The sequence below is a fragment of the Solanum dulcamara genome, chromosome 12 (genome assembly GCF_947179165.1).
Source record: "Solanum dulcamara chromosome 12, daSolDulc1.2, whole genome shotgun sequence".
In the NCBI taxonomy this organism is placed as follows: domain Eukaryota; kingdom Viridiplantae; phylum Streptophyta; class Magnoliopsida; order Solanales; family Solanaceae; genus Solanum; species Solanum dulcamara.
The window spans coordinates 62509320-62526975 of NC_077248.1; the positions used below are offsets into that span (position 1 = coordinate 62509320).

At 32.1% G+C, this 17656-nt stretch overlaps 3 protein-coding genes across 4 annotated transcripts; 2 read left to right on the top strand and 1 right to left on the bottom strand.

Annotated features, from left to right (window-relative positions):
• Nucleotides 1-2181: 2181 nt before the first annotated feature.
• On the top strand, nt 2182-7866 carry LOC129877561 (ycf3-interacting protein 1, chloroplastic). Of its 2 annotated transcripts, none has more exons than XM_055953078.1 (6): nt 2182-2563; nt 2648-2692; nt 3866-3979; nt 5105-5185; nt 6473-6637; nt 7491-7866. In XM_055953078.1, exons 1-6 carry the CDS (start codon nt 2198-2200, stop codon nt 7578-7580), a joined length of 861 nt encoding a protein of 286 aa, XP_055809053.1. In that variant the 5' UTR covers nt 2182-2197; the 3' UTR covers nt 7581-7866. The 2 variants fall into 2 exon arrangements, with proteins under 2 accessions (XP_055809053.1, XP_055809055.1); XM_055953080.1 differs by having other exon boundaries at nt 2184-2563; nt 7604-7866.
• An 878-nt stretch (nt 7867-8744) lies between these two features.
• LOC129877569 (uncharacterized) lies at nt 8745-9839 on the top strand. Its single transcript, XM_055953087.1, has one exon. The coding sequence runs from the start codon at nt 8910-8912 to the stop codon at nt 9837-9839; it is 930 nt and encodes a 309-aa protein (XP_055809062.1). The 5' UTR covers nt 8745-8909.
• Nucleotides 9840-13785: 3946 nt separating this feature from the next.
• On the bottom strand, nt 13786-17421 carry LOC129877257 (galactan beta-1,4-galactosyltransferase GALS3-like). The gene is made up of 2 exons (XM_055952746.1): nt 15913-17421; nt 13786-14298 (listed from the first exon to the last, which is right to left on the bottom strand). Exons 1-2 carry the CDS (start codon nt 17106-17108, stop codon nt 13953-13955), a joined length of 1542 nt encoding a protein of 513 aa, XP_055808721.1. The 5' UTR covers nt 17109-17421; the 3' UTR covers nt 13786-13952.
• Nucleotides 17422-17656: the final 235 nt, after the last annotated feature.

Consider the following 17656-nt stretch of genomic DNA (forward strand, 5'->3'; position numbering starts at 1 on the left):
CTGCTGGATCGGTGTAGATTATGCCGCAGTGGGCTTGAATCTCCTTAAAGAGAGCGAGATATCTGCGTCTCAACCTAAATATTTTTTATTCATTTTTATTTATTTTATTTTCAACTGTAATAGATATTGTAATTGTAGTATATTACTCCAACAGTTTATGAGACCATGTTCTAAAATTGGCATGTATGCATTAATTTAAACCTACAATATAATAACCCAAATCTTCTATTAATAGGCAATTCCTTGTAGTAACAAGAAAGAAATGGAGGGGGGGGAGGGAAAAGAAGAACTTTATTCTTTTTGATTTTGTTTTATTGCTTAATTATAATATATATAATCAATAGAAGAGAGACTAGCATTTATGGGATTAGCATGACTCTTGTCCATATTTAATTAGATATTTTGAATCAAATATAATGGGTTGAATAATTTTTTTCATTCTTAATAAAATATTTCGAATTTAAATCGAGATAATTAAACAATTTTTAATAGCGGGAGAAATTCTTCATTTATTAAATTTTACGCAATATGAATCTTGATTAGTCGTGTCAATAGATATCCGATACAAAATTATTGTTTAAAAAAAAACATATCAAGATTCAGATTAGCAAAAGCTTTTGTGGCCTTTAATAATTAAGTATAAAGTTTAAAGTTGATCGCACCTTCTTTTCCTTTTTAGGATATAGTTTAAATATTATTAATTCACCTTTTTGGTCAATTCTGTTGAGAGCCTTTAACTTTTAATAACGTGAAGTTAAATGTATAAGTCATATATATATAAAATTAGATAAGATTAAAATTACTATATTTGACAGAAATTTCAAGTTACACACATAGATAATAAAAAGAGTTTATCATGTTGTAATAATTTAAATACATTGTATTATGATCAGGAAGAACACAACTCTAGAGATTATAGTTTGTAGATCTGATCAGTTAATTATATCATTATGAAGATATAATCATTGAGTGTCCTAGCTGATCATGAGTAGCTAGCTAGTGCTTAATATCATAACTATATTTAATATGATATCACCCACATGTTGTAAAAGTTTCTTATGTCAATCATGTCACACAATTAATTAACAACTTATTTAATTTATCATATTTTAATTCCAAAACCTAATATATTAGTTAGAATGTCAAATAGAAATTTATCATAGTTTTCAAGAACCCTAGGTTCGAATTTTGATCTTTTCAAAGTGATATTATTCTAATTGTGTATTGTGATTTCCTATATTAGAGGTATCTATAATTGACTTCTTGAATATGATAGGGTTGTAAGATTTTTGTTGCAAAAGAATCTTAGTTATTAAAACCCTTATTTGAACTTGTTGCAAAATTTTCTTGAAATATATAGATAAAGTAAAGGAGTTATGTCCTAATATATCGATCTCGCATTATGGCAATGTGATGCTCTAATATCATCTCGCATGTGATAACACATTTATCCTTTGGTAAAATAGGCATATAACATTTTGTATCGAACTCAAAGTGATAAATAATTTGATGTTTTAAGAACTAGACTTCAAGAAATGTAATTTCATATTTATCTCAAAGTTCAACTCAATATATACAGGGAGCTGATATGATTGTTCGAAGTTAGGTCATATGAGATTTGTTTTCTTAAATATTTTCAACTTGTTCCAAATTACTTCTCCCCATTTTATACGTGTAAATAATCTTCAAACATAAGATTTAGCTATTAAACATTTTTATAACTTCCCAAACACCCTTGTAGCCAGTGGCGGAGCCACCTTCTGGTGAACCCCCTTCGACAGACAGTTATACTATTTATATATAATTAAAATAATTTTTTATGTATATATAGTAGATATCAAACTCTCTCGACTAGTTCGTACATCTACTTTTCAGATTTTAAACTTTTTAATCAAAATTATGGCTCCGTCACTGCTCGGAGCAAACCTAGAATCTAAAACAATGTAAATAACAATGACTATATGTGAATATGGAAGATCCCCTTCCTTAAACAAGATTACTGTTTTTTAATGGTAGGTGATTCAAAAAAAAATCTCATTTTTTTTATATTTTTACTGTTAAAAAAGCTCACAATTCTATGTATTAAATAAACATGATAATACACATAAAAAATTTTAAAAAATAATATTTTTTCACGTGAAAAGCTAAGAAAACAAACTCACCTCCAATTTTTACTCCCACCTATCTAAAGTCATATATGCTCGTAAAGAAAATAAATCAATACAAGTATAGGAAGCAAATGCTATCCCAAGTAAATATAGCATCGTCTCCAATGGCGCTTCAACTGCCAATATTCCCGCCGCTGTCTTCCTTATCTTCTTCACACTGCAAAATTTGCTCAATCCCCTTCTCACCCTTTACTCATAAACACCTTTTATCTGTCTCCAATGTACAAAATTTTCGATTTAGCAGAAGCAGAAGCGATTCTTTGGAGCCTCTGTTAGTGAGTAAAGAAGACACCCAGTTGACGAATGAGGAAGAAAGTTCCATTTCTACTGTTACCCAACAAGAGGACGATGACCCAGATCCTGAATCCCTTGAATACGTTTCTCAAATTAAACGAGTTTAGTCTCTTTTTTCTTTTTTTAGCTTTTACCCAATTCGAATTGTGTAGTTTCTGATGTATATAGGGTTCTAAATTTTGTAGGCGTTGGAGCTTCTCAAGAGGAATCGAGATATGCTGTTCGGTGAGGTATGAATTTACTTTTAAAGTTCTTAGTTTATTTCAAGAGGCTTCTTGTTTTGTTTTACTCTGGAAAGATGAAAAATGTTAACTTCTACTGGCCATTGGCGGAGCCAGAAATTTTACTGCACATATAGAAAATAAGGGGCATAAAAACTAAAATTTTGATAATAGTATAAGCTGGCTTGTTGCTTTTTTAGTACCATATTGATTGTCTTAGTTTACTGAGCCGAGGGCTCAAGGAAACAGCCGTGCTACCTTGGTAGGAGTAAGGTCTGTGTACATTTTACCTCCCCAGACCCCATGTTGTGGGATTTCACTGGGTTGTTGTTGTTGTTGTTGTTGTTGTATTGATTGTCTTAGTTAGAGTTAGAACTAGAGCTTAGTTAAATTGGCTTTCTCTGATAGAGGCTTGCTTCTTCAAGTTACTTTTCCATTTTGATAGAAATACGTGCTTGCAGCTCGCTCGATATCTACTAAATGAGCCTTCATTGCCCGCTTGAGATTCCCTGAGTAACCAAACCAATATGTGTCATTTCACATGGAAAATGGTATGTTTTGAGTGTTTGAAGTGGACAAACAATCAACATATGCAATTGAGTTTCATGCCATCATGTCTTACGGTATGGTGTTTGTGAGATCTTTTTTTCTTTCTGTCGGGGACTTGTAAGTCCACATAGGAATAAGTGTGAGATTTAGAGAAGTGTAGATTGAAAGAACCTTAAGCACCCAAGGGTGTGGCCTAGTGGTCAGTGAAGTGGTTGAGAGCCATGAGGTCTAAGGTTTAAATCTCAGCAGAGACGAAAAACACTAGGTGATTATTTTCATCTGTCTTAGCTTTGGTGTACAAAGCTACCTGGTGCTGGTGGTGCTGGTGGGAGGTGGCAAGTATCCTGTGGAATTAGTTGAGGTGCGCGAAAGCTAATCCGGACACCACGGTCATCAAGAAAAAAAAAGATTGAAAGAACCTTAATTTGTTTGTTTTGTCTTTAAGTACTGAAATGAAATGAAGCTGAATAGAGTGGAATAGATAGTAAAGATTCTCATAGTCAACCCCAACTAACTTAGAATTGAGGAGTAGTTGATTAATTGATTGGTAGACTGTTTTAGTTAACTAGCTCGACGGGGTAATTTAAATGTCAAATTGTTTTTAGATTGACAAACTCCTTTGGGTTTATTCAGGTTAAATTGACTATAATGATTGAAGATCCCAGGGATGTTGAGCGAAGGCGGCTGCTTGGCATTGACGATGAAAATGCTCCAACGAGGGATGACTTAGCTGCCTGTTTAGAAGAAGTAAGTATTTGCTCCACAAATGCCTCAAATCAATGCTGACCGTTTTGTATGGCTTTTTACTGAGGATGCTTCTCCTGAACTATATTTCTTGTCGCTACTGTCTAAGTTGTGATCTGATTCTGGAAGTGTGACCTGGAAATATGATTTGGACTTCTAAGCCTGCATATCTGTTGGTACCAGATGGTTACCTGAAATATAGGACATCTTGTTAGAGTGATCATCTGCTTGTGATTGAAGCATAATTGATAAATTGATTGATGAGAAGAATAGAACAAATGAGACCTGCATCGAAGCTTTCATAACATTTTGAATCACGCTCATTACAAAATTTGCTCAATTGAAGATATTATTTGAAGTTTGTTTTGCCAAGAACAAATGTGACAGCCATAGATGGCATTTACATGCACATTTCCAAATAAAACAAAGATAAAATTTCAGCATGGTAGATACATATTAATATATTTTGACAATGTGATAGTTGAGTTGAAACTGCAGTTTGGAGAAAATATGGAAATGAACCTAAATAGGTAACAGCGTGTCATAAAAATAAGTTATAAGAAAAAATTCCAATGGTCTCAAGGAAGATTACTCAAATATTACTCCCTCCGTCCCAATTTTATGTGACGGTGTTTGACTAGCCACAGAGTTTAAGAAAGAAAGATAGACGTTTGAAATTGCGGTCTAACATATAGCATAGATATTTGGAAGATACTTGAATGCTGATTACACACATCGGTATTGCAGACCCGCGTCAAAGATTTCATAACATCTTGAAAAGGAAAATAAGTTGTACAAAATGAGACAGTGAAATAACAAAGAATTTCGAAGCTCTTTGTTTTCTTGTTTCTTTCTCACCTTAATAGATTCTTAATGAGTTTTATATGCATAGCTGTAGATTAGATTGTTTCTATTTGACTGTGAAAGAAGCATCTTTGTTGGACCAAATTACTATCTATTGAAATTCTAATGTTCCTTGATCAACAATTGGCTGAAGGATAAAGGCTTTGGTTGTCTTTAAAGCGTGTTTATTAAAAAAAAAATCTTCTTAATGTTGCAGTCCATAGTTTTAAGTATATATTTCCTATGGCCTTGCTAAATCCTTTATTATTATTGTTTTGTTTGAAGATAAATGAAGGGAAACTACCAAAAGATCGGGTTGCTCTGCAGATGCTTGCGGAAGAGATGAATTCGTGGCCTAATTTGGAGGTATTATTGTGACCTCAAACATCTGGACACAATTTTACAATTAAGTATGATAGTAAATGCTCATAGTTCAGCTTCCATTCTGTATTAGGACGGGCAGAAAAGAACACTTTCTTTTTTTAGTTTGGGAGGGGAGGAGGGCCCGTGAAGTAGTAAATAAAATCTCTATCAGGTTGCTTGATTGTTTTCTTCCATAGCTTGACTCGGCAAACAAATGCATTACTAGGTTCATTTTTGTCACAAGAGTCATCCATAAAAATTCTAATATTTTGATTTCATTGTTTTATTCAACTGAACTGCATAGTAATTCTAATATTTTGATTTCATTGTTTTTTTCAACTGAACTGCATAGTAGGTTGACAACCACAATATATGCTTTTTGACTAAGGTTTATGCAGTTATCAGTCATTCTAATATCATGTGCCAGTTTTTAAGAGCCAGAATCAGATTGACATACTTAATATTGGGGTGGGAGGTGGGGAGAGACTGCAATAGCATTATCAGGTTTTATAGAAGATCGAGAAATGTTCCAATCCAGACCATGGATAAGAAATGGTCTTGATTTGCATTTCAAATTAAATTTAAAAAAATTCAACAAGTTACTACTTCTTTAACTAGACTCTTTTTTAGTACTGAGTCAGTTAAAAGTAAATGAGATGGCCTCTGATAAGAAGTAAAATGTTTATTACGTTTTTAAATGAGGGATGTATACTGCTTGGGGAGAAAAATCTCAATAATTTGACCTATAAGTAAAGTTTTTTCCTAATTAAAGTTAGCTTGACACACTTGGAGATAAGTTAATTAAACTTTATCAGGATACACAAATCAACAAAAAGATTCTAAACCATCTAGTCCATGGTGTTGAATTTAAACCTTTCAGGAATCACGTCCAAAGTCATATATGATCAAAATGAAATCGTTTAATTGCATTGGAACTTTTAACACTGATTTGTTGGTTGAATAATTTCTCCTCAAGTTTAAATTTCAGGATAGTTTTATATCTTTGCCAAATAATTTGTTGCTGTTCTGAAAAGTAGTGGAAATTCATTTCTTTTTTCTTTTTTCTTTTTGAAATTTCATACACCAGTACTATTTTCTTTCATGCATTAAGCTTTTGCGTGATCTGGACAATTTCATTTACAATTAATATTGATTTTCTGTTTTATTTCTTGAAATCATATAAGACTCCTCCATTGATTTTACATGCCATGGGAATGTGATGTCTTTGTAGTGGCACCAATTTCATCATTCAGACAATTAGTAGTTATACTGTATCCTTGTTGGACTTAGGTTGAAGTCTCAAAGCAAAATAAGAGCAGATCCCTGTATGCAAAAGCCACAGACACTGGTATTGATCCAAAAGAGGCTGCTAAGCGGCTCAAGATTGACTGGGATTCAGCAGCTGAGATTGAGGTGGCAGCTGATAGTGATGAACCAGACGTTCCTCCAGCTCTGGTTAGTTGACGAAATAATGCTTAGATATTTCTCTGGTTATTCCTCTTGTTTCTGATTGTTCATTAGGCTGGCTAAGTACTATTTCTGATAATTAGCTTGCATTTCATGGAGTATGTTGAATGCACCATTTTTACATGTTATTGTGTGAATACCCGGTAAAACTAACAAGTTCACTTCTCTTGAAAAGTTAAAATTATCAGGTCATGACTAATAGCCTGTTTGGCCAAGCTATTGGGAAGCCAAAAGTACTTTCTAAAAAAAAAATATGCTTATTTTAGATAATTAAGGTGTTTGGCCAATCGAAAAAAGTGCTTTTGAGTAATAACAGAAGCTGCAAAAGTAGTTTTTCCGCATAAGCCCTTATGGAACCTTAGCCATGCACAAATTGCTGCTATAATGTGCAAAAATTCTTTTCAAATTTATTAGTCAAACACAAATTAAAATGTTACTTTTCAAAGGTACTATTTTGGAAAACACTTCTGACAGAAAACATTTTTCAAAATTAGTATCTTGAAAGCTTGGCCAACAGGCTATAGATCAAAGTTCAGCTGGTAGCCAAGAAAAATGTTAGCTTCATGAAAGATTACGATCCTGGTAGAAAAAAGCATTGTTGCAAAGAGCTCAAATCTTTTCAGATGCATTGTAATATATCTCCATCATATAGTGATTTACAGAAGATTCTCTTAACTGTAGGTTTTAGTTTTAGATGATGTTCTTGATTAGCGAAATCAGGTGCTTATTGAGATAAAACTTAATCATGAAATCCAATTGTAATTATGGAACTTTGCTAGATATGTTGCTGTCATTACCGCTTCATTTGGAGCTGGTTCTGACGAGGGACATTTTCGTGCAGGGATATGGAGCTTTATACTTGGTCTCTGCATTTCCAATCATCATTGGCATCTCTGTTGTGTTGATTCTGTTCTATAATTCTCTACAGTGATACACCTTTTGGCATTTTTGCAGGGTCGATAAATTGTCAGTGTACATGATTTCTCCTTCGTGGAACTTAAATTTTTGCCATAGAAAATTTATGTGTATCTATTTTTATATAGAGGCTCATGATGTATTGCGTAAATTCTCCCCTCTCCAGGTACCAAATTCATTCTAAATATACTATGTGAGTGTATATTTTAGCTATATGTAAGTGAATCAGTTAGATCTCTTGCATACGCGACGGTGTCGTTTTGTCTCATCTCAATAATTTAGTTAGTTGTATAATTCTATTATATTCAACCGTGTGATTGCACGTTCATTTTATTAACTTTGAGTTTAAAACAAAGAATAAGTTGTCTAAAAATATAGCAACTCATGAAGTTGGAAGGGGGGGGGGGGGGGGGATTTTTCTTTATATTCTTGAGAAGACATAATTTAAGAATATTTTTATTTATTTGAGTTGATAAGAGGGGTACATAAACATTGAACCTTTGATGCCGGTGGAATTACTCAAGTATAATTCTTTTTAGCTTAGGCATGCGTAATCAAAAACTCAATGGCTCAAGTTGTTCTTATTTACATGACTCGAATCTATATATTTGGATAAGGGTGTAGAGCGATTTTAGTTATTGCACCACACCTCTTGATGGTAGAGGCGGAGCTAGAGTATTAGCAATGGATTTGGCAAAATTCAATAGCTTTGGCAATAATGTTATATTTGTAGCTTGATCGGTGGTTTGTTTATATGGACTTGAGCAATTCTTCCTCGAGAGTTAGAATTTGGGGTTGTGTTAAGACTTAATGTCATTTTTTTACATGGTATAAGAATCAGGTCTATCCTGTTTAGACTCCTAGTCCACGCTTCAGTTGGGTCTGTGGGGATATTAACGATTTGCTTATATGGACTTGAACAATCCTCCTCTTAAGAGCTACCTTTTGGGTTTAATTAGAACCAATCATCGTATCTTTTAAAGTATCAAAAAAAATTATGGAATATGTCTAATTACTCAGTAAGCTGTCTTTTCTATACTCTACTACCCACAAACACAAAAATTTGGTTCCACTCCTACTTGGTGATTTCTTACCAGAACTTGCTGTCCACTTAGTTCATGCTAAGTCAAAGCATCACATATAATATATAAATAAGATTTGTTTTCCACACACGTTGGGACAGGAAGACGTGACAATCATAACTAAGAAATACAATACAAAGACATGTCTCCCACAATATCTTTGGTTAATCTATGTTTAGCTTTTCTCCCCTTAAATACTCCATTCTATTATAGTTGATTGCCATCTCAATTCTCACTCAACTTTCACACTTCAAAGTTCAAAAATGCCTTCATTCATACATGTTCAAGAATCAAATGACTCTGAGTTCCACATTTCCTTGAAAGAATCAACAAATACACATCCAAAATCTAATGTTTTAGCAATACCTCTCCCTATGCCACCCTCAAAGAAGTTCTTGAGCAACAGTCTTCCAAATTCAACAACCTCATCACCAAGATTTGCATCCAAGAAAAAGTGCAAAAACCAACCTTCTCCTCTCTCCAATAACCCTTTGGCTAGGCAACACTCAGTGGCACTGGCAAACCTCGAACGGTTGAAAGAAGACCACTTAAGGAGGAGCAAGTCATGTGGTGAAGGAAGATCAAGCGCGCCACCGGATAAACATGTTGTTGGATTCACTAAGGTCATGAATAATTGTAGTAGTAGTAGTGTTAAACATGTTGAGGAAAGCAGAGTAGATAAAGCAGAATCTATTGATCAAAAGTTCAAATGTGGGGCTATGTGTTTGTTTATTCCTGGTTTAGGAAAAGCAAAACAAGTGAGAGCCAGGAGGGCAGAAATAGAAACTGAAATAGTACATGATGTTGGACACAATGTTTCAAGAAAAGTGTCATTAGAGAAATTTGAATGTGGATCATGGACATCATCAGCTATAATCAATGATGTACAAAATGAAAATGATGAGTCCAATCTCTTCTTTGATCTACCAATTGAGCTAATCCAATACAGTGATGATAAGGACATGACTTGTTCACCAGTAACAACTGGATTTGTTTTTGACAAGGAGCCAAAAGGGGTCCTAAAGAACAGCACCACAACAAAATCTATTGAGTCCACAACGCGCCATGTTCGGTTTTCTACCTCATCCCCTGACCCTGACCCTGACTCTGGCTCCCCTACGTCCTGCATGACTCCTCGCCTACGCAAGGCGAGGGATGATTTCAATGCACTCCTAGAAGCACAATGTGCATGACCAGGGGCGGATCCAAGTCCAACCACAGGTTTTGGGTTCGAAAATGTTTTAAGCTCGAACCCTATATATATATATACTCCTTTTGTTTCACTTTGTTTGTTCGATTCAAAAAGAATGTCTCTTCTTTTTTTTTTGCAACTCTTTACTTCTAACTTTCCACGTGGCATATTTAAGACTACATTCAAATTTGAGGTGTGTATGACATGGTTCTTAAGGATATTTCACCAGTAAAAGTGTATCTCATAAACTAAAAACAGTTTGTAATCTTTTCCTTTCCAAAGGGAAAAATAGGTAAAAGCCAGTCAAGGCTATTTAAGAGTGTGTGTTACAATTGCAACTAACGTTAGACGTATACTCAAATTTAACATATTAAAGATCCATTTGCGTGATATTAGGAGAATGAACTTTGATATGAATTTTAAGATTATTATTTTTTTAAGATATTAAATTCATTTAAACAAAGTAAAATCATGTCTAAATAAATTATACTACTAATAGTTCATATTCAAGTCAATTATTACTCAATTTTTATGAATGCCTATGTGATTTAAATACCAATTAATGTGCTTCGTAATTAAGAAACTAGTGTTACTGCTTTATAAATGACAATAAAAAATATGATCAAATGCATCTCAGCTTGCATTCTTCATTAAGCTAAAAGGATATATCAATTGACTTAATAGGATATTGGATATAGTATTTTGTAACGTCTCAACCCGTTAGTGATATTGTCTGATCTACGTCTAGACCTGCATGGTTTTAAAATGTGTCACTATTTGTGTAAGTGTTGTATGTCCCGGATCTGTAGATCCTGCAGGCCTTACACACTAGTGACTCGTTTTATAGCCGTGAGGGTCTAGGCCAAGAGCGAATAATATCACTAACTGATTGGGCCGTTATATATAAGGTATATGGACTTATGTCTAATCATTAGAGATAAATATTTTTAAAAATGAATTTTCAAATTTTTGAAAACAAAAATTGGAATTTGTATCATCTATTATTTAAGATAGAAGTGGCATGAGATTTGATTTCAGGATATCTGTCTGCTCTAATATTAAACTAAAATATGTAACTATCTTATTTAAAAAAATAAATTATTAAAAAAAATATACTTTTATTATTTACTTATATTTTCAACAGTATTATCCATCGTTAACGTTTTACTCAAGTTTACATTACCATAATTAATCAGCAGCGACTTTATTTTTTCTATAAATTCTTCTCCACATGAATCCATGTGATCAAAATGTTTCCCACTCATCTTTAATTTATAAATAGAAGAATTCATTGATTTTTATTTAAAAAGTCACAAAAAGAAAACTGACGGAATTCATTGATTTTTATGCAGTTTTTATTAAAATCAAACGACTTTCTCAGTTTTTAAAGTACAAAATTACAGTTGAAGAATATAAATAAAAATAATTAAAATAGCACCTAAAATAAATCAATTCAAACAAACTTTTAATAATGCTCGACATGAAACCATTAGATTCTAAAATCTGTCGCTAAAATTTCTAATCTATCATTAACTTTTATCATATATTTTACTAATCAATATTATATCATCCGCAAATAACATATATTCAAAAACATTTAATGAAATTCTTCACTTAGCCGACTCTGGAAGAATGAAATAGGTCAAATTAATTTTCTACCAAATTTATGTCAGCATCCAAAATATAAGCCAAGTGTGTACATGTACATATAGATCTATATCCCTTTACCAACACAGGCGGTGGTACATTGGTAAAACTATTTCACTCTTAATTAGAGATTTTAAATTTGAGCCTTGAATATAAAAAAAAAATTCTATTGAAAGATCTCAAATTGATTCTGCAATGCGTAATTCAAATTTAATCAGAGCTTCAATGAAAATTCTAAACACCGTGTATTAGTCTCAACACATGTTGACAGAAAAACACAGACAAATGGCAATATCGATGCTGACAACTATACAGAAAACTTCACAACACACCAGGATTGAAGTACACACACATCAAAACCTTTTTTTCCAAATGGAAGGAAGAATTATTCACTTCTTTTAAAAAAAATAACTAATATTTTATTTTAAATTAATAATATTCGGTTTGGGGATTTTCAAATTCAATATGGAGTTGAATTTTAGATTTGGAAAAATGTTTCAAATTTGTTTTCTAACTCCATTTATTATAAATTCTAAATAATGTGGTTTTTCCTGCGCTTTTTAATAGAAAAAATATTTTTTAAAAAATACAATTCTATCATTAACTTCAACTTCAACATTCTGAAGAAAATGAAAAATATTTAGAATCGATGATCAGATATTTACTTAGGGCGCATTTCGAACTATGTTTGGACATAAAATTATTACATATTTTTCACTCAAATCGTTTACAAAAATTTATATTTTTTTTAAATTGTTTTCATATGCAAACAAACTCCAATTTCTAAGTATTATTTTTAAAAATTTTATTTCAATACTATTTCTTTTCAAATTCTAATTCCCTTTATTTTAAAAAAAGGGACTTACTTTCCTTTTTAGCCTGTTTAAAAAAGAACGATATCTTTCCATTTTTTACTATATTTTCATTTCAGCTTCCCACGTAACATGTTTAAGACCACAAGATTAAAGAACATTTTGATACATTTAACATAACTTTAATTAAAATCATATAATTAAAAAATATTTTTTATTTACTAAATTTTATGTCAAGTCGAATTAGTTGATTTTTATTAAACGCATGGAGTGTTATTTATTTCCAAACATCCACTTATTTCCACCTTTAATAAAAGCATCATTATTAAGAGGCACATGCAAATTTAAGCAAAGGTGACAGATAAAAAAAATAAGTTTGATAAGTTTCAAGAAATTGCTTTACTTTCCATGTCAGGTTTAGTTAAATGATTTAAAGAACTCCAATAAAGGTTCTTCTGTCATCCGCATTTGCTGAAACACAAACTGATAAATTATCCATTTTGCTTTATACCGTAAAGGACCGGACGAATAAGACTAGTGTTGAATATAATGTATTAATAAGATTGTTATTACTAATATTTATATTAAAATTATTTTTTATATAATATTGATTTGGTGTATTAAAAAATACTAACATGCATTGTCGAATTTTTAATTTATTTATTTATAAAATATCCTTCATAAATATGATAAAAAGAATATGTAAAAATAATTATATTTTTAATCATACTTATACATATATCAAAATTCATTGCATTTTAATATCACGAATTTTCATATATTAATCAAACATACTTTAATATTAAATAAAATATACAACTAATGCTCAACGAGTAATACATGAGATAAACACAAATACAAACAATCTCACATTTAAGTTAAAAAAAAAAAACAGAAGGTAAAAACAAATTATCCACTCAATTTCGAATCGTATACCAATGGAACCTCAGTAACTTTTTTCTTTGTATATTAGAAAAAAAGGCATCAACTAAATCATAATCATTTGAGGACCCTTTGGCAAAGCAAAATATGACAAATCATAACGTCTCTATCTAGACTTTAATTAATAATATATACGAGCTATTTCTCTTTCTACATTTTTTACTACTCACTCTCTTTCTCCGTTCATCTTTATTTATTCATTATATTAAAAATAAATATTTTATTATATTTATTTAATTTATTAAAACAAAAAATAATTTTAATATAATTCTTAATTTACTTTTATTATTAATTATTAATTATTTCTTTGTTATATTTTTTAAAATATTATATTTATTATATTCAATGGATGATATGATAAAATTATCCTTCTATTTATAATTTTTTAAGAATTGTATAAAATCAAATGAGCAAATATTACTCGATAGAGGAAGTAAGTATTTTTTTTGGGGGGGCGGGGTGGAGGGGGGTGTGGACCACCGACACCATTACCAAAATTTCAGCCAATAATTATTAAAAAAAAAAAAAGGAACCAATACAATGGCATTGGAAAAAAAGGTTATTGATATAAATTAATAGGCAAAAGAATACAAAAGATGTACCGCCTGTCTCTGTTGTTTCTATACTAAAAAATCTATCTTAAAATACCATGAAATTTATCATCATACACAAAAGAAGCTCAAAAAAAGAATACCAAATATGGACTTCATTCACTATTGTCTTGTTCTTTGCAGTGTAGATCCAATCATCTTGAGCTCAAATCTCTTCACGGTTCCAGCAATGTCTCTCATTGTTGTGTCTACTTCATACGGGGTTCGGTCAACGGTGATCGTCGTGGCATTGACCAGCTGCCTACATGGCTCCCTGTGTTCGGCTATCGTCCCATGATAGTGAAAATACTTGATCCGCCCCTCTGTATTGTGGGTCGTCTTGCCTACAGTGTTTTGTGACATGTGCACCCCCGTGGCTATCACATTGCGCGGTTGCACAGCATATTTTCGATCCCTCCTTATTCCCCTCTTCACATCCTTGTATACAAGCTTCTCAAATCCCCATTTCCTGCGGTAAAAAGAATTCATCGTAAATTGACTAGTTTTAAGTTTAACCAGTTGAACACAAAAACAACCAACTAATCAGACAAAGCTAAAGACATTGTCCTTATTAGACCCTTTCAATTGACAATTTAGTGTCCAATTTAAGAAATTAAAACAGTTTACCCAATAATTTAAGAATTGAATAATACTATCAATCAATGCAAACTGACAAAGGCTACATCCAAATCAATATTCAAATTAAAATTAATAACCTCAAAGTAAGGTTAGTTCACTCCAAATAAATATTGCTCTAGTTTAACTAGGTAATAATGACCAAACATTGGATACTCACCTTGTTATATAGAAGCTATGATGTATAGCTTCCACTTGAACCTCACAAGAACCATAGATACAAATATACTTGTCTAAGACCTAGTATCTGATTAGAGTTATTTGATATTTATACTGGTGAAAAATAGTAAATACTCAATAGAATAGTCGATGTACATGCAAGCTGACTCGAATATCAATAACATATCTAGTGAAATCCCGCAAATGAAATGGGTTTTGGGAAGGATAAAGTGTATGCACACCTTATCACTACATCATGAAGGTAGAAAAATTATTAATGAAAAAGCCAATTCAAACACCATTATTAAAATAAAAAAAAGTTGAAGTCATTAAACCCCATATGAAACTTATTCTCTCGTTGGCACCTAACTTTTGTAACCCATCAAGCATCTCAATTATTCAAGATTCAACCACCATAGAAGTTTCATCACTAGAATACATGTTCAAAACCCACTAGTGGTCAAGTCTCCATCAAAGCATTTCATTATCAATCATCAAAGAACCTTTAAAGAAATACAAACTTTGAACCACCAAAATAGTACTACTATTCCTTCAACCAATAATTTTAAGATTTCACCTACAATATTTAACCGTGTAACTACAGGGTTTGGAAACAACTAGACCACAAATTGAAATCCAGGCACTTTTTTCTATTTTTTTGCTTAGATGTGCTCGACAGATATTAAAGTCATGGCAAGAATTGATCGAGTACTGAACAATCACACGGTTGTCAATTATCAGATTCAGAAAGACATCATACCTAGTAGTATTTCAGCTTGCTTAAGGACATGTATTAGGCAAATAAAGTCACATGAAAACTTCATAAAGACTATGATAAACAACATTACCACATTGAAATTATTTAATTAAACCAAAAAAAAAATAGAATCTTTTATTGCCAATTGGTATTATTTCAAACACCCCAAATTCTTCATATTCCATTTATTATACAACACGGGTCAATTTAATGTCCTTCATTGGGAATATATTAGCTGTCAACTTTTGAATAAAAAAAAATTGACCAACTTTACCAAAGAAATGCTTCTTCTACTTTTTGAAGAAACAAAGACAAATGGTAAGAAATTAACAGAACTTGTAGTACAATCAAGTTTCCATAATAACATTTCACTATAGTAATAATCGTGTTTATGTTCTATAATAACATTTCAATACAATAATCATGATTTTCGTGGAACTGAACTTTCATATTATATTCAGTAATTGTATAATAACATTTCACAATAATAATCGTGACGGGAGAAATGATGTATTGAGAATATTGTCATACCTGTAGGATTTACCACGGTCTTCTTCTAAACAGAGCTTGTTGGACATTGGCATTTGTTCAATGGTGAATTGTGTATAATCCGATAACGAATCAACCACAGACTTAATAGTACTCTTTTTAGGCACAAATATATACTCATCCACATCGAAGAAAAACATCCATTTTGCTTGAAATCTGTATCTATGCAAACAGTCATTGACAATGAGAAATTGATTGTGGTAATACCCATTGAACCTTTCCTGATCTCTAATATCCTGTAACGTAACATATCCTTTCTCAATCCATGGCTTCAATACCGCCATTAATCCTTCGTGTACACCTCCAGCATCATGAATAACGAAATGTGATTTCACTCCGAAAAATCTAACGTGAAACGCAAGCCATTCACGTACTCTCTGTGGACTCAAATTACCATACAGAGACGAACCGCAGTAGAGGAAATCGTACTTTGGTGGTTTATTGAATGTTGAAATGAATTTTGTGAAATCTTTCTCCGACTCTGTTAAAGCACAAAAAGTGTCTGTGATGTTCAATTTAGCATCGCCACCGCCGTTAGTAGTGGCGTGAATCAGTAACTTTCCACCATTGTTTCCGACTGGAAATGGGAAAGTGCAATTTATAACTAGAACAGTATACACTCTGCCATATCCCCAATCTGGAAGGATTTTGGTACCAGAAACATTAATGTGTTTTTCCATATTATCATTCGTATTCGGGATCCATTCACACTGATAACTGGGTTTTCCATAAACATGGAGTGGCTTTGAAGCTAAACCCATAACAGCAAAAGTATCAAATCCACCTCTATAAGCAGACATCAATATAAAATTATACGCAGCAGAACCAAATGGGTTAAAAGCACGCTTAATAACTCCATTTTCAAGCACTTCATCCTTATCTAGTGAAGGCGACGGTGGAGGTAGAGGTGAAGGAGGAATTGTAGTGGAAGCGTTAATGGCTGAAACTGAAACAGAAACAGAATCGATAATGGTTGATGTGGAGATGGCTGATGCGGTGATAGATGGAACAGAAACACAACTACCGCCCAGATTCGTAGAAAAACGAATGGGCATGAACTGAAGGATTGTAATAAGCGAAAAAAGGAAAAGGATAGCAGTAAGGACAAATTTGAGTTCAGCTGCACAATTCCAGATAACACCAACAAACATTTTCCTCTCTTTCTCCTTCGTCGTCATCAAAAAAATTAGTACTAGATTTCTGTAATTGCTTGAAAGAGAGAGAGAAAAAAAAGTAGTATGGAAGATAAACAGATAACAGAAATAGCAGAGAGAGGGTACAGAGAAAACAGACAATGGCAGACAATGAAGAAGCAAACAAACAAAATTTTCTCTTCTTTTCTGTCTGTTTTTGTCTCCCCTTTTTTTTTTCTTTTACAAATCTCTCTGTAATCAATTCTGCATTTTTGGAATATGAAGAGTGACTGGTGAAGGCTTATATAGTAATGTATGTATTTATGGAGATGATTTGATATTGAAAATTGAAAAAGGAGTGATCATTATGGCTTTAATGATGGTATGGATAGATTCTTACCATATAAAAATGTATTGACAGTTAGATCTATTGAAATCCCTCCGTCTCATTTTAATTTTCATAAATTTTTTTTTGAAAATCAAATTATATAAAATTTGATTAATATTTTAAGATATATTTTTTTGTTTGTCATATTAATATGAAAAAAATTGTAACTTATAGTATTTTTCATATAATTTTTTAATATCTAATT